This window comes from Gamsiella multidivaricata, assembly GCF_025024155.1.
Source record: "Gamsiella multidivaricata strain RSA 2152 chromosome Unknown BC939scaffold_63, whole genome shotgun sequence".
Taxonomy (NCBI): Eukaryota; Fungi; Mortierellomycota; class Mortierellomycetes; order Mortierellales; family Mortierellaceae; genus Gamsiella; species Gamsiella multidivaricata.
This window is the reverse complement of record NW_026251771.1, coordinates 47,956-69,261: the sequence shown is the minus strand read 5'-3', so window position 1 is coordinate 69,261 and position 21,306 is coordinate 47,956. Positions and strand designations below refer to the sequence as shown.

Sequence of the window (21,306 nt, the reverse complement as noted above, 5' to 3'; positions counted from 1 at the left end):
GCTGGCTGACACGACAGGCACGCCCAGATGCTCAGGCACAGGCAGGTCCTATCGACCCTGGTCTAGACATTAAGGGGTCCCTATCCATATCCAACTCGCCATTAGGACCCCCTCTTCCCCCTCAACATCCTGGCACCCATCCATAGTCTACCACACTGTATCCAAGACCCATTCTGGTACGCGTCTGATTTATTCTTCAGGTATATGTATATTAGATGGGAAGCAGACTCACGTCCTAGATCCTGGCACGGGTCGGGTTCACCAATCGACGAGAGGACACCGTCGGGGCTGGGCCCACAGCCGAGGCTGGGGCTATATCGACCGTAGGATCTCCAATCTTCATCATCCCCTCAATCAATGACATGCCCAGCAACCGATACTGCTCCCATTCGCCCGGATAGGCCTCCTTGTGCCCCATCTTCTCCCATAGCTTCGCAGGCACGATCGTCTTGCCCTTCGGATGCTTGGCCACCATTCTAGAGTAAGCGATACAACATAATTTGTCCGGGACCTCTATTGCGGCCGCATCATTCGGATGGTTACCTCCATGGACCTGACTCGTCAACATGTTGGGCCTGTCACCCTTCAGAGGAGCCTTGGCCTCGATTGGATCGATATCATCCTCATCCTCCTCCTCCACAACCACATCCTCATCCCTGATCGGCTCCTGATTCTTGCTCTCCTCTGCCGATTGAAGAGCCGCATCAATGACCTCGAGTGTCTTGCGCACAGGTCTAGCCTTGCGCTTGATCGAGAACCGATGCTGCATCCAGATCCATTTATCGTCCCAGGTAAAGACTCGGCTCGTGATCGTGTACTTGCTGAACCTCGGCACCTCTGCCTTGAAGAAGAGAACCGTCTGGGCTAGACACATGTCGAACTTGTGGGTCACTTGCCATCCGGGGAACAGACGGGTGCAGAGGTCGATCCGCGCAAAATCCATCATCTTGTTGTAGGACGAGTTGTTCAGGTGGATGTTGAGATCCATGTCGTCGAACCATACGCGGCTGTGGTACTTGCTGGCCTCGAGAAGGCCGATGCTGGGTTCTGTCTGAGATCGGGCCTTGATAAAGTAGGAGAGGGATCGAAGGGTGTACACGCCAGGAAGACTCTTGAGGTGCATAAGTGCGATGAGCGCCAGCACGATTTTTGTTGTGTCCGAGGGCATGTTGCAAAGGTGATTCCCGTAAAGTCGGAGAGTGAGAGACGAGTAAAGTGAATGAGGAGGGGGGGGAAATGCAATGGAATGGAACAAGTGGAATGAAGAGAAGGGGGAAAAGAAAGAAAGAAAGAAAGAGAGAGAGAGAGAGAGAGAGAATGTGTGTGTGTGTGTGTGCTACTGAAAGAGAACGCGGCTCGGAGCCCGAGGATGGATGTTCGGTCGTGGGCCAAGCAAGGTGTACATGCACCATACCCCATTTGCACGTGGAGAAACCTGCCCCGGTCTTCAATTGCGCATTTAGCTCTCTGCCGCCCGATTGGACAAACTAGACAATCGGACGCGTAGGAAAGGAGCGAAAGACGCGCCTGTCTGTCGGTGGATGGGCGGGCCTTTTCATTCCAAGGATGGTATCCATCCTGCATAGACAGACCACAGCTTACGCGAATTGTCTCCGTCTCCAGTGATGTCACGGGCGCCCCGTTTTGACCGGGTGCCCCTGCCCCTCCCAAAAGCGCGGAGCTGGTTAGGGTGACTGCCCGATGATGTCAACCATCTTTTTAGCGCATTTTTTTTTCCCCAAATGGATGCCTCTCCTCGGCGCTCGAAGCTATAACACATCTTTGTTTTTCTTTTTCCTTCCGCACGCCCCTTCATTCCCTCCTCCCCATCCTACTGGACCCATCGCTCATCCGGATCCTTTCATCAGCAACCGACCCCCACACAAGCGCAACCCTACACCTTAATCTGCATTACCTCTTCTTCTTCTTCCTCATCCTTCTTCTCCTCCTCCTCAGCAAATCTCTTCACAACCATGAGCACAACTCTTGACGCCGCCCTTCCCATCCACAAGATCGACCCTGCCGCCGTCGAATCCGAAAAGGCCAAGCTCACAGAATTCACGAAACCCAACACTACCTATCTCGTCGAGCCCCTCGGAACCAACAAGGGCATCTGCCGCATCGAACCCAATGGCCAAAAGACCTGTGTCAAGTTTCTCACGCTCGAGGCCAAGCAGATGTTCTCCTTTATGCAGGACCAAGGATTCTTTTGTACAATGAGCCTCGATCCAAAGGAGACTGCCCTCGAATGCAGACGCGTATAATCGCACCTTATCAGAGATACAGAGAGAGATGGAGCAGGATTCAGAGCAATGCCATGGAAGAAGTGGGGGGGAGTCAAGGAAAGCTGCGAGAGCGCAGAACAAGGGTTCAATTGGATATACGGGAAGAAAAACGCGACACACTCCACCGCGGACTATTGGAAATCAGACCGAGATCATAAGTTGCCAATCATGGCTGTGGCGGATCACTGGCGGTGAACAACCAGGACAAGCAGGACAAGCAAAGAGTCAAGTGGGATGCTATTGTAAATATGGCGCGATGGAGGTTCGAACAGGATTTTTTGTTTCTTTTTTGTTTCTATTTTCTTTACACATCCCTAGAGTTCTCAATCATCACTTAAAAAAAGAAAAAAAAATGTAATTGGCATCGCATTGAACTTGCTTGGCATGCAGCAGCATCGAGAACGAAGCAAAAAGTTCAAGGCAATCGATAATGAATGGCATGTTCGCATTGAAATGTACTTTAATGAAGAACCCTAAAGGATATATATCTTACAAAAACCAATCCGATTCTTCTTTTGCTTGGTTTGGCTGCTTGTCAAAGACTGAACAAAAACATATCCCTCCCGCCCTCCTGCCCTCATACCCCCCTTCGTTCCCCTCTATTCGACACTCGACTTCCCTTTATTCCTCCTCATCCGAGTCTTCCTCGTCGCTGGCGTTCTTGAGCCAGTGAACAAAGGGCTCCATCTGCTTCATAAACACAGTGCGTCCCTGAGTCTTCGATCCCTTCTCGGCCCAGTACAAGATCGCGCTCTCCGACAGCACATCGTTCTTGTACAACAGCTGAGTCACAGCACGGTACTGCTTGATGAAGCGCGCATCCTCGTAAAAGTTGACTTGAATCGTCTGCATCAGTGCAATCTCCGTCTTGGGTGACGTGCAGAACGCACCCAGCAGCTTGCTGTACTGCTGGACCTGCTTCAAGATCTGGTTATCGATCTGATCCACACGCGTGCCCCAGTCAACAGAGGCCATCAACCCAGTCCAGATCAATGGAATGAGCTCGGGCTCGGTCAAGCCGCTCTCCTTGCTCTGTGCCTTGAGGTAGGTCAAGCACTAACAATGACATGAAAAATGGACGTTAATGCATGCAATGGCTCACTTCCGACTGCAGAAACGCAGCCTCATTGCCACCACCATTGAAAGAATAATGCATACCTCAGGAACCTTGCCCTCCTCCAAAAAGGTCTTGACGTTCTCAACGATGCTCTCCTTGCGCAGGATCAGCTGCTTCTTGGTCTGGAAGGTAACGAGCTGCTTCATGTCTTCAGCCTCAAAGTGGCGGGCAAAGCTGTCCTCGTCACGCTTGTTGGGAGGGAAAAAGTCCAAAAGACGATCGCTCATGCCAGCCTTATAGAGGTTGAGCCCGAACTGATCAACAGTCTGGTCAATCAAGTAGGTCTTGAAGGCAGTAGTAACGAACTGCAAAGAGAGACCTGTAGTAACAAATGTGCGGCAATTGCCAACGTATGTGAGTACCAGATCAGCTTTTATCATTTGCATATTGACAGCATTAGATAGCAAATAAAAAATAAAAATAATAAAAACTTACCCTCCTTGACCAAGTGCTCCTTGTACAAGACTGTGAGAACGCTCAAGGTAGCGAGGCCAGACGAGCAAAACAAACCGGTGGCAATGGCCAGCTTGTTGGTGTCTTCAGGATTAAACTTATTGATGTACTGGAGCAAGTTCATCAAGGTATCCTCGAAGCCGCGCTGCAAGTACTTGTAACGGCGCATAAGCTTGTGGAAGACATCCACGTGCTTCTTGATGCTTGCGAGGTCATCCTGGGCTTGGAAGATGCTGAAGGGACTGGCAGGAGTTCCATCCTCGAGAAAGGTTCCACCGGGGGCTAATGTTGGTTCAGCCGTAAACAAATCATGAAATGGTCAGTTGGAACTCCTTTCCATCTCCAATTGCTGCATTGTAAAAGAAATGCGTCGTTCAATCACTTACCGAGGAGACGGCCTGCGATTAAGAGTTCGAAGAGAGTCTCGGCGTAACGTCTGTACTCAAGAGTATTGCCAGCGGCATCCAACTTTGCTGAGAGATCGTCGAGGTTGCCTGGAGCAGCAGACGAAATAACGCCAATGAATGCGTCGCGGAAAACTATTGTCCATACAGATCGGAGGATGAGAAGCCGAGTATTTCGTTAGCATCAATTTCATAGTATGAATGTTCTCTGGTGAAACGGCGCTAAGAACAATCAGCCGGGATCCCAGGACCGTCAATTGATCTGGAAAAGACTCAATTGGTCCCCTGAGGTTCTTTGCGGACGACTTACCAGTGGGTTCAAACTTGGCTGTGGCCTTTTGAACACCCTGTTGATAAAAAGAAAAAGAAAGGACGACAGTGTTAGTGAATCCATGGACGCTCGATCTGGAACCATGTAAATCTTGTAGATCAATTGAACAAAACCGAAGCACGGTTGTTTGGCTGTATCACCATACCTTGCGAGGTCTGATCTTGACACCTTGAAGGACGGGCTAGAGTTAAAAAAAAAAGGAGGGTCAATACGGTCAGTATAAATGCTCATGTATACCCTAGACAACAACAGCAAATCCCTCGATCTTCCGCCCTTCCACTCTCTCCCCCCGCAGCAAAAGGGGCCTACAGTAACCAAAAAAAAAAAAAAGCCAAAGACGAGTAAAAAAAGGCCGCTTTTGGATTTATAACACCAAACATTAAGGAGACGAAAAAAAAGAGTGGGAGGTCCATGCACCTCTGTGTTGCGTGTTTCTTTTTTGGCAGCTCCGAGTTCAGTTCAGTCCAGTCCACTCATAGGGGGGAGCATAAACCGGAGCTGTCACGCGCATTACTGGTGAGAGACATTAAATAGAGCCGTAAATCCTGCCCAATCCTCTTGTGTCTGATTGCCCTCTATCTGCAGTGCAGAACAGCCTCCTTGTCCTCTGTATGGTCGTGATCTCTCTCCAGATTGTGCATTTGTATAAAAAAAAACAGGAAAAAAAGTGTAGCAACGAGGATCGTCCGCGCCTTTTCATCTTGTTCCTGTCGCATCTTGATCAGTCTTTCAAAAATAGCCCAATATCCCTTCTTGTTGCATCAGGAGAGATGAACAATACTTCCTCGAGAAAGATGGACAGGTGGAAAGAAAATAGAAGAAAAAATAAGTATAGTCTGAACGTGCTTACCTTGGCGTTCGCTGCGCTACTCATAAAGATGGTGGACTGTAAAAGTGGGTAGATTTGTGGAAGAGAGGGATGTGTTTTGTTGATGGACCAAAGTGCTGCTCTGAAATAGAGTCTTTTTATGGGCTTGCGTCTGGTAGTGAAGGATGGAGCTTGCTCGTGTGTTGTGTGGTTCAATAGAGCCAAGAGAGTGATGTGAAAGGAGATATTTTTATTTCCCCAAACAGGTCGCATGTGGCTTGTGGACCGACTGCGTTCTCGACTGCGGCCAAAACGGTGCCTGACCCCCCTGCTCCCTGGACGGACGCCTCCTTCTCTCACTCCAACTCGAGTCGTGCTTTATCATGGACAAGTCTTTCACTCTCGGACAGGTGCTCTGTACAGGAGCCTTTGGGCTCTTAACTGGCTTCCTTATCTCCCAGTCTGCACTCGTAAGTCTTCAATTGCTCCTGCAGACGAACAATAAAATATAAGGGTGTCTGAATCCAATCTCATAATATTCTCTCCGCGCACCATTGCGTTTCGATATCACTATCCAGAAACCAAAGAGCAACACCACCGCTTCTCTCACAGCTAGCAATGGCAGCTCAAAAAAGAGTATCAAAAGAGAAAAGACAGATAACGCTCAACCAACCAAGCAGAGGAAGCAGATCGAGGAGGACTCTGAAGAATATCTCGAGGGTGAGAGCGAGGATGAGGACGAGGACTTTACAGACGAGGAGACCGAGGATGAAGAGAATGACGATCTCGCAGAATTCGATCTTCGCGAGGAGTACAAGATGGTAAAAGTCGCATTGATGGATCAGACTCGGCGCTTTTGTTAGGAGGCGGCAATATGATCGACAGTTTTTCTCACAACTAGTGCATCTCCTCTTCGTCTTTCTATACCAATCCAGGTCCTGGTCGTGAGGTCTGATTTGGGTATGGGAAAGGGCAAGGCTGCCGCCCAGTGTTGTCATGCCACCCTGGCTAATTACAAGGAACTGCTCAAAAAGAGTCCCAAGGTTCGTTGGTCTGCTCATTTTGAATATGCCATTGGGAGCCATCATTGTGGATCAATCATGTAACTGAGCAACATATAATTATTGCGCCTCCGATAGACCCTCACCCGGTGGGAATACTGCGGACAGGCCAAGGTGACGCTCAAGGTCGATAGCGAGGATGAAATGTGAGTTGAAAAAAAATCATTTATTTGTGCAGCTTTTTGAGATCACCAAAACGAAGATATGGAATTAACGAGCCTCTACTGACTTCTGTTCCTTTTCGTGCTCTCAAGGTTGTTGCTTCAAGCCCAAGCTCAGAGCGTAGGGTTGGCAGCACACAGCATTCGTGATGCAGGAAGGACACAAATCGCTGCCGGATCAAGAACGGTTCTCGCTGTCGGTCCAGGTCCTGTCAGCGTCATTAACAGCGTCACCGGAAAACTCAAGTTGTATTAGACAATAAAGCATGTCCTCGCATACATTCACGACTCGTTTCGATGAGCGGACAAAATTTATGTATGACAAGATCGCGGTATTGAGTAAAATTGTTCAAAAGAAACGATCTACGCCAGCTTTCTGGTTATCGCTGGTTTGGACCGAGCGGTCTCTGCATGTTTAAGTGCTTTTTGGATAGCGCTCTGCATCGGCTTCAACATCTGAACGAATAGAACGGAGCAGCTGGGTGTCAGCATCATAATCAAGACGAATAAGACGATGCGTAGAACAAATTATGAGAAGAAAAAAAAAGCGGCATACCATTTTCATAGCATCCAAACATTCGGCGCCCAGTGAACTGGCTTGGATCATGAGCGCTTTGACATTCTCGTCCCGGATCTTCTTGAGCGACTCAACCATACGCATGTGCTTTGCAGCCTTGTCCGGACTTGTTGAAGCCCAGAAATGGCGAAGGATCTCGTTTCCTGCAGCATGGCATGCTGTTGCTTCTTGATACAGCTGCGGAGGTAACAATTGCGCTGTATGGAATTAATCATATTATTACGTCAACGTTAGTACCTTTTACAGGAAAATGCCATTTGCGTAGAAACAGACGTGGATAGGGTGTAAACTTACAGCCGTCTTTAGGTGGCATCATCTTGGCGCGGTTCGCTTTCACGTTCTTCATCAAGGTATCAAACGTCGACTCGGGGATGGCAAATGGCTAAACATAAGCAGTAAACGTTAGCAATAGCTTCCTATTCAGTCATTTTCACGTTGTGGGAACCTGTAGTTTATCACACCTTGTTAAGTTCGACTTCGTTGGTGGTAAAGTCCTCGTAGCATCGTTTCAGAATATCGGCGGGATCCTGGTGAAATAAGCATGCAAGCAAAAGCAAGTAGTGAGAACGCCGAGGCCAATAGATACCCTCCCTTCAAGGAACAGCTGTAGTCCGACTTGATACCTCGCCTTCCGCAATCTTGGAACTCTTCAGATCGCCTCCTTGACTCTCGAAATACCGCCTTGTGTCTTGAATATCTAGTATGATCCTCGACGCCTCTTTCTGCTCCCGCAGGTCGTCCAGTACAATAGCCCTCTCGACACCATTGATCTATATGGATGCAGAATGGTAAGTTAGTCTCATAACCCTTTACAATTCTTCATAATAAATAACCATTGACGCTGCTTACGTTGAACGGTTCGGACCCTGTCGAGGGCTTTTTGGGCCCAATAGTCGAATTCAGTACTCGTTGTGCGTAACGGTTGAATCTCCTGATAAGCGGCATTGCTTCCTTGGACTCTTTTGTTTTTCCTGCCGCCATCGTACTGTCCGGAGTCGTATACGACTCGAAATGGTCTTCTTCCGTCGTGCTCAGGTCCACCAGCATATTGATATGATCCAGCTTGATCCGCTTGGGCGCACTCTTGGTTTCTTCCTCATCTTCCTCCAATGCTTTATCAAAAATATCGTCATCCGGCTCATTCGCTCCACGTCCTGATCGGCTGCGGTGAAAGAAGCGCGATTGGAAGTATCGTTTCCAAAACTCGGCCTCTGATAACTTGTCCGGTACAAAGTTATCGTATGCACGCTTGATCGAAGGGTATTGTTGGCAGACCGAGTGAATCACCTGCGGTGTCATTACATATTTGACGTCGTTGCTCTCTCCGGTCTCAGGCTTCAGGTCCAACCATGCCGACGACTGACCCTTTTGCTGCTGGTCCATTGCTGTCTTGTTCCGCAACAGATGCTTCCGGCTCTCCCAGAACTCCTCTTCCGTAACATGTTTGCCCATCACCAGTTCCTTGTGCAACATCGCCAACTCCTTGTTCTGCTTCAATAGTTCGAATCGAGCCTTTAGTTCTGCGGACGGTCCGCTTCCATTCAATCCTCTCCGAACTCCACCAGGACCCATCCTGGACTGGGCTGAAGCCTTGGGTGTCCCTGGTGCACTCGCATCCGAGATGACGGGAGAGCCTCCTCCTGATGACAGACCTCCGTTACTGCCGGTCCCTCCTGCCGCTACGTTGGCGCGTATTTGTCTCTCTGCAAGAATTGTCGAGAGCCTATCTTTGAAATCGTTACGCTCCTTCACGGCGTTGCCGGACGTAAACACGAATGCATGGCTAGTGTCAGGCTTGATCTCGACGATTTTGATCATCACCTTAGCAGCCGTTTCCGCACTGACAAAGAGACCTATCCATGGCAATTGGACGGCAGAGAATAATGACATTAGCTATCAACCGAAAGCCTAGTGAGCCGTCTAGCGAGCTAATCCGATGTACGCTCTTCGTTCACAGGTCTTGCCATCAGTCCAGAGTATGAATGTTTGCTACGCACCTTTAATATCGTCATGCTTTATCGAGATAGTCGGCGCCAGTCCGCCATCAGGAACCCATGCCAATCGTCGGTTGGTCATGTAGACTGTCCCTGATCGTTTTCGGTACTGTGCCATCGCCTGCGTCGTCACGCTCTCGCCTGCTTCCCACATCGAGCTCATTCTTTGTTGATGACCTTAGTTCCTGAGGAGACAATGGGCCATGGAACAAGAGGTAGGTATGTTTGTGTTCGAAATTTGGTGGCAGTGGGTTTCAATTTGGCTCTATTTGTATTGGAAGACCTCTCACATGATCTATCTCCTTTGTCCAAATCTGCCGCGCACCATGGACCCCCAAGCTCCATTCATTGTACTGCTTCTACGTTTTTTGTTCTGGTTTTATTTGCGGGGGAAAAAAAAATATATAATGTACGATATTCCTCCACTATTGCTACAAGTATCCACCAATTTCCTGATCTAACCCTTCAGGGCAAGATCATCTCCGAAACTTCCCAATCCTCATATGTGTTGTCGGGCAGGTATCTCCTAACGATCAAAGGGATCATCTTATTGTTGAGTTCCTTCATGGCAATGTTCAACGAGTCAGTCTCGCCCTCTAGGTCCACAAGAACTGGGGCGTTCATGCTAGTTGCAATTAAGAAAGTAAAAAAAGATAGTCAGCATTCAGATGTCAAACATAGATGGTTGTAGATATTCCGCAGTCGATAAGGCAAAGCTTTTCCTTGTTCGACATTTACCTGATCTGAAGAGCACGGGCACCCAAGATTCTTGCCCGCTCGTACTTGGTCATATAAGGAGTGGTGGTGCGATCTTCCTTGGCAACGGCCTTGAGAGGCAAGGCAAAGCTGGTTGGCTTGCCAATGTCGACCTTATCTTTCCTCTGGATCAAATTGCCCTGTTAAAAAGAGATCGACTGGTGTGGTTAGAGATAATTGAGATCCTTTTTTTCCGGTTTTGTTTGTCACGCAACATTATTTGTGCGGCGTAGGGTCCAGGAAGGTATCCTGAGCGAATAGAGTTATGTGCGTGTCGATATGGGTGCATGTTGGGGTTGCAATGATGCGTTAGGTACATACATTCTCGTCGTGCTCATCCTCCATCAGCTCTGGTTCCAACTCTTCGGGCTCCTCCTCTTCAGGCTCCATGCTATGAAACCCAGAACAAACGATAAAAAAAGACAAGAGAGTCAGTATCACCAGATGAGTCTCCGTTCCGCTGTGTCAAACTGCATCCTTGAAGTGCTGCATTTCTCCGTACGGATAACCATCATTGTAATCGTCGCCCTCGTAATCGTCATCCATGGTGAGTTATAGTGAGTTGAGTTGATGGGTTGAGTTGGCAAAAAGAACAAAGATGCCCATCCACATCGCCCACCATGTTATTTTTTTTTCAGTGTGGTGGCTTTGTAAAGAGCGGACAGTCACCCTCCAATTTTTTTTTTTTTTTTTGGACGCGAACTGGCCACGCCCGTGCTTGAAACAAACAGAAGCAACGCGTTCTTTTACTCCACATTTTCCGAGGCACTTGCGCGTAGAGCGGGACATGCTTACAAAAAGAGGGAATGTCTTTGGTACGAACATGCATGTTTATTATATTTACAAAGTTTGCTGTGCTGCTGATGAATGAATTGGCTTTAAATGTATTTATGATAATGAAAAAGAACAAACGCTCTTCAATTCATCTGTAAGGCCGGAACACTGGCACCCATCATCTCCAGCGTACGAATAGCCCTTGTCTTTCGGGCATGCTCCTCCAGTGCCTCGAGGGTCTGTCGGATCTCCGCCTCATCGCCGAGGCTCTCTCGCGTCGCACGACCGGCGGCCGCATCGCGGAAAGAGACACCCTTGGACTTCAAGATCCAGGAGCACGCGTTGGTCTCGTTTGACAGTTTCAAGTGACGGATCACTGCATCCTGTCTTGCAAAACGACCCAGGCAAACAATGCACACATGAGGCTTCTGAGGCATATGGCTGTTCATGTGGCGATCGCGGTCGTGGATACGCGCAAAGGTCTTGGAGCACTTTCCGCAGGCGTGGGGTCGGTGCGCATCGTGGGTCAGGCCGTGGGACTTGAGGTTGTAGGGCCGGCTGAAGGTGCGGTTACAGTCGGGGATGTGGCAGATGTAACGCTGCTTGGCCGCGGACTTCTTGCTGCCATGGCTGTGGCAAGTAGCAGTGGCTGTGTGCAGACTGTCTTGCGAGGCCGCGCTGTCGGTCGAGAAGCGCTTGCGGTCGAGGGCCGGGCTGGGCGATGAGAGCACAGGGGAGGTGCAGGCTGAAGTGTTCGAGGCAGAGGACGAAAACATGGGCTGGAATGTGGCCGAGATCGAGGGTGAGGGAGAATGGGCGCGGTCGGCCTCGGCGGGTGGGGTGGGCATGGGGACAAAGAAAGGGTGAGGCTGACCATCGACAGCCATGTTGGGCGGCAAGAACTCGGGCTGTCTGTTTGGCTGCATGGGAGATGATTCAGCTGGCGATGGACTGCCGGGTGCTGAGACGGTTTCGCCGTAGAGGCCTCCGTATGGGAGCGAGGCATGCATGGCCATTGAGGGCACTGAAGGCTGTACGTCCAGGCTCTGGGTCCTCCTTCTGATGGCTGGGGGGACGCCGCGGGAGGAGGCGGTCATCGCAATGGCAGAGTTGACAGAGGAGTCGATGACCTGGTTGGCGTACTGGTTCATCATGATCAGGTACCGAGAGGGATCAATTGACTGGTTCTGGGTGGTGGAGTGGTACGAATGACGGTAGTGGTAGGGGTTACATTGGGTTTGTGGGATGGCGTTGACATGGTAGTGTGTCTCGCGCTGGATGTAGCCGTATTCTTCGGAAGACTGGAGGAGGACGCCGTTGGCGAAGGAGCCGGGTTGGCTTACGAGATCGCTTTGGCCCATTGAGCGCAATTCTGGTGCGGTGAGAATCTGTTCTTGTGTTGTGTTATCAGAGAAGAGAGAGACGCCGCTGTTAGCAGCGCTAGCGAGCGAGGCCTTTGTGTGTGAGGGAACCATTGGGAATGCAGAGGAAGTAGGGATCCAGGTCATGATCATGTATAGTAGTGTGTGTAAGAATGGAGAGATTGTCGTGAAGAAGACTAGTAGTAGTTGTAGTAGTGGTAATAGTAGTATAGTGGTGGCAGATAAAGCTTGAATGAACACAGGAAGAGGCGTCTAAGCGATGAGGATGAGGAGAAGGAGAGGCGGGGAGGGGCGTGGTTGGGATATTTATACAGAAGGCCGGAAAGAAAAAGAAGAATGCAAAAGAGAATGAAAATGCAAAGAAATGATTGATGAAGTGAGTAGTGAACAAGGAAAATAAAAAATAAAAAAGGTGGGGGTTGTGGGAGGGTTTTATAGACAAACAGGCTAGAGGATGGGAGGGCTAAAGCATATTCGATGGTGCACTGTAGAGAACTGGCTTGAGCCCTGCTCGTGCTCTTCTTCCTCCCTCGGTCGGATAAGGATTGGCCGCATACATCCCCCAGTCGTGTTTGTGTGAATCTCCCCTGTGCCCATACTCAATTGTGACTGAATAAGCTGGCCATGTTCTCTGCTCTCATTCGTATTACCAGGACGAAACAAAAGGGAGACAGAGGATCGAGTGGAATGTAAACATGCAGGGGTAAAGAAAACATATAAGATAAAATACGTTCACTCTGTTGTTGCAACATGGTAAGTCCATGGTGTATCACAGGAGGAAGGACGTTGTGCGTGGGTCATTATACTCCAACGATCCCATCCTCACATACACACACACACACATTCTCTCTCTCACATACACTCTCGCTCTTGGTATCTCTTTACCTCACCGATGAATGTACTGTAGAAACCTACTCGCAACAACTGCTCTGCAACCCAACACTAAATTTTCTTCTTCCTCCCCCCTAACCTAGTAGACAACCTTACTGCCAACGTAACTATCACCACAGCAGGCAACCTAGCCGGAAACCGGTCATTTGATCGTAGCAAAACGAAACCTAGACTCAATTGCAACAAACGAGACAACCCTAGGAAGGATTTATGACAGAAACGTTTTATCGGTAGAGGATGAATAAATAAATAAAGTGGATGAACTCAATTGTGCCATCTTATGTGACCAAGCAGCAACCAAGCACAAGGAAGAAAGACTATTTTCGCCTCAATTGTCTGCACTCGATCCAAACGAAGACATATCTAGCGTACGCGTCATTCAATGTTTGGTAATGGACATTAATAACACCAACAACAACAACGGATGCAGACAACGTAAAAATAACCACAGGGGGAGCGAGAGGGGATCAACAACTGCAGCAATAAAAAAGAAATGAATGCGCATTTGTAATAACAAGGGGAATGATTACAATACAATTCCCCGTGTGTTGTTGTTCCCCTAGTCTTTCCAAAAGGCCTGCATCCACATAAACACCTGCAGCCTGTTTGTCCTGCCCTGCCCTGCCCTGCCTTGCTTTATCTTGTCTTACTCTATTTTACTCTTACTATTACCCCTACCTTGCTCGTGCTCTATTCTGCACAGCATCCCGTACAGACAGCCAACAGAAACAACCAAACAAAATAGAAAAAAACAATATTTCGTGACCTGTAACGTGTAATACGTGAGAGCACAAATTACACATATGGAAGCTGCCTTTCCTTTACACATCTGCGCTGGATTTTTGTTTATTCTTCTTCGCTTCCTACTCGGAGTCAAAGAGTTTCGCAACTCGTACGCAATTAAAAATAGAATTAAAGTAATCGTATGCAATTGGTATTAGCGGCCTGGTTGGTTGGCTGGGGCAAGGCAAGAAAAAGGTTGAGTTCACCAGCTCTGCGTATAGCATACCACTGACTGCTGAGCTCTGTAGAACACCCCCTTCGTTCCTTAGTTTTAGGTTTGTCTAGTGTCGGAGGAAGGAAGGACAACAAGGTAAAAAACGGCGGCATGAATATCGAGAGAACAGTACAGGAACCGGCTACAGTTTCGGATAGATGGGCGCGCTTTAACCTTTGGACGGAGCAAAACTGAAAGGGAAACCCGGGTTCGTTTGTGGAGATGGACAAGTAAAGTCAATTCATTATCAGGCGACTGCAAGTGCGCTGAAGAACATAAAAATCTGCGGAAAGGAAAAAAAAAAAAAAACGAGGCACACCGGCCCATGGTGCAGGACTGAGAATGAACAAAACGGGTTGTTCGCATGTACACTGCCTCTAGCTCTGTGTCGCCTGATACATGTGCGCCTGCGCCTGTGCTCGTTTGCAGTAAAGTACAGGAGCCATGACAAAGAAAGATACATCGACATTCCCTATGACGACAAAGGCCTATGCAAGGGTGAAAAACTTACTTGATCCTTGTGTTTTGGTTTGTGCACACAGAGTTTAGTCGATTAAAAAGATGAAACAAGGACATCTGAAGCATTCAGGGGCTGCAATCAAATGTTAATATTCAATTTCAAGTGCACACGCGCCTGGGTCACAATCCTATATCACATCCTGTCGCATCTTTGTGCGTCAGGGGAGGAGGAAGGGGTGAACAATTTGACACTCGGGAGGGTCGTTTCAGATTTAAGGTTTTCCACGTTGCTGGCCATGCCGTGCTCGCCTATATTTGTTATTGCAGAATGACATTCGATCCGCACAGAACACGCGTGCTTTGTTTATATGAGCAGCGCAACCTGTCCGTTGAGGGGAGAGAAGGTGGGCTGATTTGTCCTATGGCTTCTCTTTCTGATTCTTTCCCGTTACCCTTGTGGTGAGCAATTGAGTTTTTCTTCTTGCCCAAACCCCTGTGTGTCCTCTTAAAGCCGAATGAACATCACTTTTGGTCTCCTGCTTGCTGCTGTTTGTTTACTGCTGTTGTCTGCAATTGACCCTTACCCGCCACAAGCACCAGCAAAACGACGATATTAATATCCCATACACGTCGTACAAAAGGATGAAAATAGCACCTATCCACTCTGTGGACCAACTCCATAACTCACTGTTTGTCTCTGCTACCGCTTACATTTTGCTCTCGCTCAACGTTGTGCAATTGGATCAAGCATCCTTCATCGATCCTCTTGAAACAAACGACAAACACCCTGGACTCCATCCCATCAATAACGCCTTCTCAGAATGTACTTTTCTTGCCCGCCTAAAGGAACCCAGTCCTGGCCTAGACCTGTGAAAACAACGCGCAGAACACGAAAAAAATATGATCCGAATAGCTCAATTGCATCCCGAAAATAAAAAAAGGACGTGTCATCCGTCGGCTAGGGGGTTGAGATTAACAATGTTTTTCTATCGAGTAATTGTTTGATGAGAAGCATGAACATTTATAGCATGAATCGAGTCTAAGCATTTTCTTCCTCTAATTGTTCATATTCATGCATCTCGCAGATCGACTCGACCTATCTACATTACATGTCGAACATGATCAACAAGTTTTCCGTCCGTCCACTTTCGTAGGTGCCCATCGCTATAAAAAATGGGCGGTAGGGGATTGTTTGTTTCCACTGCATTAACCCCACTCGACTGTCCAACTGGGACTATTGTACGTGATCTGGATGATCTGTCCGTTGGATACGACACGTCAACGGAACCTTTTTTTGTGAGGTCCCCTTTGTAACCGGTAGGATCGTTGATCCCAAACGTGGTCCTTTTTTTTTCCTCTAGTTAATTGGATCTATAAACCATAAACCAGGTCTTGTCTGTTTTGGCTATGCCGATCCTCAAACTTTTTTTTTTTTTTTTGTCGATGTTCAAGCGTTTTATCTCCGTTTTGCATGACAAAGCACTGCTCGCCTGCATCTGCTAAAAAAAGGGCAAATTAGGTCGACAAATGCGCGAAACGTCCCCAAATTTGAATCTTGAATATTTTGAGCACTCATTTTTCGCTCCTTCGCACCCCCTCACCAAACACAAAGTAAAAACAATGTTGCTCCTCGGAGCTTTGCCTTCTTCATCCAATGTTTTTAACAACTATCGCCTCCCCGTTCTCTCTCTCTCTCTCTCTCTCTCTCTCTTTTAATTTATCGCTCGCCATCATCCCTGGTTCGTCGAGCAAACTAAGCCCAATGAAAAGCGCTGGATCTGCCAAGATTAATTTATTTTCCTCCCTTTCACCATCCTCTATTACCTAGATTGCCTTCATTTGCAGCAGCTCTACTCGTATCCGAGTTGACAGCCTGCAGTTGGTCCTCTAATTCTGCTTCGTCTTGCCAGGGTGATTCCAAAAGACCAGAGTGGTGTGCCGTAAAATCAAGCGCCTCCTCTTCGTGTTGCCCATTTCCTTCATCATCCCCGTAACGACGAAAATTACGATCGAGCTCTGTACCGTTCAGATACCCCTCGTCATCATCATCGTCGTCGTCATCCATGAAGTCCGAGTCCTCCTCTGAATCCGTAGCCGAATCCACGTTGGCGCCAACATTCCTCCAGTCATCACGCTGCTGACGCTGATTCCGTCCGCTCACAAGCCCACCAAATAGTGACTGATCCTCATGTCCGTCATCCTCCTCATCATGGTACCCAGGGCTACCATCATTCCCACTCACGACCAGTTCATGCGATCCTCGGCCGGTGAGATCCATTTCCGGAATGTGACTCTGTTCAGGTAGCTCGGCTCCGTCTGCATTTCGACCGGATCGAGAAGCGTGTCCGTCTAACATCCGGCGCAAACCCCCCTGTCGCCTCCTCCGTCGTCGTTCCATCCTGGCTGCCTCTGTGATCGCGATCTCGCGCTTGGCTACCATCCAGACATAGGCGCCGACACCGATGCCCAGGATGATGCCAACGATCATGACGAAGACTTTCACTTTCTTGCCGTGACCCTTGTTGGGCTCATCTGGATCATCGTCCCCTGTGAGTGAGGAGAGTGTCGATCCGATGTACACATGCAGCGTCAGCTTGATGAGCGATATCGCGGTGGCGAGCGCAAACGTGTGCAGAGGAATGTGTGTTGCGGATAGAAGGGCGTTCATTATATTATACGGGTAAGGCGCCAAGCGGATCAAAACTAGCAACTAAAGAGAGAAAAGAAGAAGAAGAAGGAAACGAGGTCTGTATCTGTTGCAAAAGGCAAAATTACGAGGATGGGACTCCAATGCAAATGCATGGCCAAAATGTGGATATCAATTATCATGATTATATATATTATATATACCCTGAATCCTCTCCTTTCAACTGTCCTGACAACACTTTTGAGACTCTTGTTTTTGGCCATCAATTTCCGAACGTGTGCCTTGAACCGTTTCCGACAAAGATAAAAGCACGCGATCGATCCTGCCAGTGCGGACGAAAATGCAATGATGAATCCAAATACGAATCCATAGACATATCCTAGGTAAACCGGGGGGGTTTTTTTTTTTTTTTTTTTCATTTAGCTCTCGGTTAGCATGAGCCTTCAGAATTTTTTTTTATCTTCCTCATCAAACCAGAGTGCTGCTAGAATTCATATACCGGACATGGTGACAATGGAGGAATATCCAATGACTGGCGGGAATGAGGTCGCGAACAGGCATATCATGATCACAGGAGGACCCCTAACCCAAAGAATACGGTTTGTAAAAAAAAAAAATCTTGTTAGCGGATAATCGTTCGTCCTCTCTGCCCTTCTAGTCTGTTTCTGCTCGGCATTTTTTTTTTCGTCCATTGTATCTCAAATATTGTGCAATCACCATCATCTTGAAGCTCATAGTTGCAGCCTTGTGGGGTCCAAAGTACAAAGATATCAAAGGAACAACACCTCCAATGCTTCTCTCCCCGGTATGAACTTACAATAGCCCAAGATCCTTGATAAACGATGCCAATACTTCCAGGACCCCAATAATATTCGAATGAAAGACCACCACCAAGGTGATAATCGTCACTGAGAACATAAACCAAAGGCCCAGCCAGAACCATGGCTGGACACTCTCCGGCAATGACTCCTTCAACTTATTGAGGGTTCTGAAACTGTCGCCCGTAAACTCGGTCGAGGCGGCCCCAAAACTGCCGATGGTATTAGCATTCTGATGTAAGGGATGCCGACGTATTGAGTCATCTAAGGAAGGGTGCCCCTCTGTTGCTCTATGGTTACTGTTGGCATTAGGGCTCAAATGGCTGTTCGGAGGGGTATAAGAGCCGGCAGCGGTCGTTGTAGGGAGGGACAGTGGGGGCTCTGTCCCATTATCTCGGTCTGTGTTGTAGTAGGAGCTCATCGATGCAGAAGGTGCGGTGAGGGGATGAGACAGGCGGAATGAGAACGAGTGTAGACGAGTTTCTAAGGGATGCGACCATCAAAGGAATCAGGGTTTGCCGAAGAATGGGGGCAGAGTTGGTGGTGAGGAGAGGTGTGAGTTGAGTCTCTTTCTCCTACTAAGGGGGCCACGTCGAAAAAATCCCATGGATCTTCTGTGGGCTGTTAAGACGTACATGAGAAACAAAAAAAAGTGATGCCCAGGGCTGAATAGTACCGATGAAATCATCACATACTCATGACTTGTGCCTGAGCTCTTGGCAGGTATGGTGAACATAATCTACATCAGCGTTCGCGACAGCGCGTTTCATGTTCATTTTAGGACGCGTTCCCTCCTATACACGCGTTTCTATTATATCATTCTATTATTTAATTCATGTATACGCATGTATAGAGCATGCTGATCATTTTTTTTTCTAAAGTATAATAGTCTAGACATCGGCATATGCGGGTGGAGAACCATTCCTCGCAGACACGGCGACCAAAGGTGGTCCGGCCGAGAAATCCGTCAACGCCAAGGGTGCAGGCTGCTGTGATAAATACCCGCCATTACATCCAAGCGATCCCATGATCGTCGCTGCTCCTATGCTGCGCTGTCGCTGATGCTGACGTTGATGACTGACGCTAGTCTGCCGATGCACCGAAGGCTGGGCCGAGAACTGCGGTTGCAGACTGACAGACTGGATAGGCGACATGGCCATGAGTGTCGACATAGATCTTCCCTGACTCCTGGCAAGCGACGTCGACAAGAGTATCGAAGGCGTGGATCCTGGCCTGGAATAATCTCCTCCTAGGATCGCCTGTGGACTCGATCCTTGGCCGTCTCTGTTGTTCATGAATACGCCGCTGTTGAATGGCGAAATAGGTGACGGTGACGATGGGGAGGCGAATCCTGGTCCTCGTTGGTATGAGCCAGCACTTTGATAGAGTATGGGCGAGTGCGAAGCACCAAATGATCGTGGACTTATCGAGCCTGGACTTGTGGACTGGTAACCGCGGCATGAGACTTGCATTGGCATAGGCATTGGCATCGAGTGCGGCATTGATATCCCCAACCCAGTTTCCAACCTCTCCGAGATATCGATGACGTCCTCATACTTGGGGGGTTCCTCTCGGATTTGATCAATTGGCAATGGCTGTTGTGGGATTTGACGGCCATACGAAGGAGGTCGAGAGAGCGAAAGAGTTTGCTCCGCCGAAGATTCCGATTCAGGTTGAGACCCGTTTGCTGCTGCGGCCGCTGCAGCCCTAAGACCGGCACTGATACCACTCTCTGCGGGCGCTCTGTTTCCGAGCTGCATGTCCCTTGATGACTGAGGTCCAATGTCTCTAGGAACATGTTCCCGAATCGTAAAAGTATCCTGACTGGTGGCCGGTACTGAGGGAGAGACCTGAGAAGAAGACGATGAATCGTCTTGACCTCGTCCCGTCATGATTGATGAGAGCGTAGACAAGGGTGAGGACGAGAACGATCCCGATAACGCAGGCGCTAAGGTCGAGATACCACCAGTCTGGATGGTCGTTCCCGTGGTTGGAATCACTGCGGAGGAAATTTCCTGGTTGTGCACAAACTGCTGAATTGGTGGTGCGGGGCTCGGAACGTACGATGACGAGTAGCTGCCAGTGCCTATAGTCTGATATGCGCACTCCCCATCGTTCGCAACAGCGTCCTCCTCAGCATGCTCATACTGAGAAACAGCGATAGGGTTCGTCGCGAGATGCCGCGTTCGTGGCGGCGATGGGTATCGAGATGTCAGGATAATGGGGAATTCGAGAACGGTAGTCTGAAGCTGAGAGCATGGTGGTGGAGGTGGTGCATCGTTGAGTTCCACGGTTGCCGGTACTAGCGCTGGCTCAATGATCGAGTGAGTTAACTCTCCGAGGAGAACCGCATTATTGACCACCTCGGTTCCTGTAGAGTCCACAAGATTGAGGCAAGGTGATAGCGGCTGTGGTGTAAGGTTCAATCTCCTGAGAATTCCTCCTCCGCTCTGTTCACTTTGGTTGTCGCCGCGACCGACACCATGGGAGCTCCTGTTTCCAGAGGGAATATTACGGCGACGCATGAGTTCTGGCAGGACAATAGCGACATTGCAAGTGATACGATGCTGGATCTCAATGAGAGGCGTGGTAATATCGACATTCGTCAATAAAGGACACGGTCGAAGTTCCAGTAGCTGACGCGTCGAAGCACCGGCACCTGCGCTGGACATGGACCGCTCTCGCTCTTGATCGCGGGGGATGATGACGGTCTGCTGTCCGAGGGGGTATAAAATCTCTGATTTGTTATCGGCCAGGTTACCCGTCGCCGAGGATCGGTAATAGATCATCTCCTTGAGTCCATAGGCGATCGAATAAATGTAAGATCCAGGAGGCAAGGGCTCTAGAGTCAGGTCAACACGAACAATTCCACCCTCAAGATGTGCAATTGGAGGGGATGACGCTGTGTACCGCAGGAGCTCCTTGTGAGTGTTGTGGTGCGTAATTGTTGTTGGCCCTAGTGGCAGCTCTGAGGCATATGTGCCCAGAGCAGATCCGTCTTCGTTGAGAGCTCCTGAGATCCCGACCCGAGACAGCTGGTTCACAAGCAGAGATCCGAGGTCTAGATGAGCGTTGCCCCGGGTGGAATATCCACTGCCTCCTGAAGGTTCACTAACAAGACACCTTTTGATCTCGATTTCCTGTAGGGCGTTGATATCGCTGTAAAAGAGTGGGCGGAGAAGAGTCGACGAGAGAATATAGCGAATGGATCCGTGCTTTCCGCTGAAGGTCGGGGGTAGGGCACCGTCCAATTGGATGGAAAGAGGATAGTAATGGCTGCCAACCGGGATGTGGTTTTTTGATCCTGATCCACTGCTGTGCAAATTGGCCCCTCCTGCCTCCCAGAGGATCCAGTCCTTGTGGGCCAGCACCCGCTCGCGATATTCTGTAG

The 21,306-nt window shown here is 48.9% G+C and overlaps 9 protein-coding genes across 9 annotated transcripts; 3 read left to right on the top strand and 6 right to left on the bottom strand.

Moving 5' to 3' along the window:
- Nucleotides 1–140: 140 nt before the first annotated feature.
- Nucleotides 141–1,351, bottom strand: BC939DRAFT_460592 (uncharacterized protein). The gene has a single exon (XM_051556901.1). The coding sequence runs from the start codon at nucleotides 1,166–1,168 to the stop codon at nucleotides 236–238; it is 933 nt and encodes a 310-aa protein (XP_051409131.1). The 5' UTR covers nucleotides 1,169–1,351; the 3' UTR covers nucleotides 141–235.
- A 760-nt stretch (nucleotides 1,352–2,111) lies between these two features.
- BC939DRAFT_385570 (uncharacterized protein) lies at nucleotides 2,112–2,264 on the top strand (the record flags this gene model as incomplete). Its single annotated transcript, XM_051551811.1, has 1 exon — nucleotides 2,112–2,264. A coding segment is annotated over one exon (153 nt), but the record flags the coding sequence as incomplete, so codon positions are not given.
- Nucleotides 2,265–2,906: 642 nt separating this feature from the next.
- On the bottom strand, nucleotides 2,907–5,464 carry BC939DRAFT_505890 (armadillo-type protein; the record flags this gene model as incomplete). The annotated part of the gene is made up of 7 exons (XM_051560730.1): nucleotides 2,907–3,341; nucleotides 3,444–3,721; nucleotides 3,838–4,137; nucleotides 4,242–4,394; nucleotides 4,570–4,606; nucleotides 4,736–4,771; nucleotides 5,441–5,464. The coding sequence occupies 7 exons, from the start codon at nucleotides 5,462–5,464 to the stop codon at nucleotides 2,907–2,909; spliced, it is 1,263 nt and encodes a 420-aa protein (XP_051409129.1).
- Nucleotides 5,465–5,637: 173 nt separating this feature from the next.
- On the top strand, nucleotides 5,638–6,930 carry BC939DRAFT_267922 (peptidyl-tRNA hydrolase PTH2-domain-containing protein). Its single transcript, XM_051551113.1, has 5 exons — nucleotides 5,638–5,868; nucleotides 5,977–6,219; nucleotides 6,334–6,441; nucleotides 6,538–6,605; nucleotides 6,714–6,930. Exons 1-5 carry the CDS (start codon nucleotides 5,782–5,784, stop codon nucleotides 6,874–6,876), a joined length of 669 nt encoding a protein of 222 aa, XP_051409128.1. The 5' UTR covers nucleotides 5,638–5,781; the 3' UTR covers nucleotides 6,877–6,930.
- BC939DRAFT_460590 (uncharacterized protein) lies at nucleotides 6,632–9,518 on the bottom strand. The gene is made up of 7 exons (XM_051556900.1): nucleotides 9,195–9,518; nucleotides 8,047–9,050; nucleotides 7,821–7,967; nucleotides 7,659–7,724; nucleotides 7,492–7,579; nucleotides 7,177–7,394; nucleotides 6,632–7,076 (listed from the first exon to the last, which is right to left on the bottom strand). Exons 1-7 carry the CDS (start codon nucleotides 9,352–9,354, stop codon nucleotides 6,984–6,986), a joined length of 1,776 nt encoding a protein of 591 aa, XP_051409127.1. The 5' UTR covers nucleotides 9,355–9,518; the 3' UTR covers nucleotides 6,632–6,983.
- Nucleotides 9,467–10,529, bottom strand: BC939DRAFT_460587 (RNA polymerase, subunit omega/K/RPB6). The gene is made up of 4 exons (XM_051556899.1): nucleotides 10,450–10,529; nucleotides 10,269–10,338; nucleotides 9,930–10,087; nucleotides 9,467–9,816 (listed from the first exon to the last, which is right to left on the bottom strand). The coding sequence occupies exons 1-4, from the start codon at nucleotides 10,491–10,493 to the stop codon at nucleotides 9,657–9,659; spliced, it is 432 nt and encodes a 143-aa protein (XP_051409126.1). The 5' UTR covers nucleotides 10,494–10,529; the 3' UTR covers nucleotides 9,467–9,656.
- Nucleotides 10,530–11,086: 557 nt separating this feature from the next.
- BC939DRAFT_375582 (uncharacterized protein) lies at nucleotides 11,087–11,311 on the bottom strand (the record flags this gene model as incomplete). The annotated part of the gene is made up of 1 exon (XM_051551684.1): nucleotides 11,087–11,311. A coding segment is annotated over one exon (225 nt), but the record flags the coding sequence as incomplete, so codon positions are not given.
- A 1,545-nt stretch (nucleotides 11,312–12,856) lies between these two features.
- On the top strand, nucleotides 12,857–13,251 carry BC939DRAFT_460585 (uncharacterized protein). Its single transcript, XM_051556898.1, has 2 exons — nucleotides 12,857–12,976; nucleotides 13,078–13,251. The coding sequence occupies exons 1-2, from the start codon at nucleotides 12,865–12,867 to the stop codon at nucleotides 13,206–13,208; spliced, it is 243 nt and encodes an 80-aa protein (XP_051409124.1). The 5' UTR covers nucleotides 12,857–12,864; the 3' UTR covers nucleotides 13,209–13,251.
- Nucleotides 13,252–16,866: 3,615 nt separating this feature from the next.
- On the bottom strand, nucleotides 16,867–17,789 carry BC939DRAFT_400577 (snare associated Golgi protein-domain-containing protein; the record flags this gene model as incomplete). Its single annotated transcript, XM_051552555.1, has 3 exons — nucleotides 16,867–17,160; nucleotides 17,301–17,476; nucleotides 17,597–17,789. Coding segments are annotated over 3 exons (663 nt in total), but the record flags the coding sequence as incomplete, so codon positions are not given.
- Nucleotides 17,790–21,306: the final 3,517 nt, after the last annotated feature.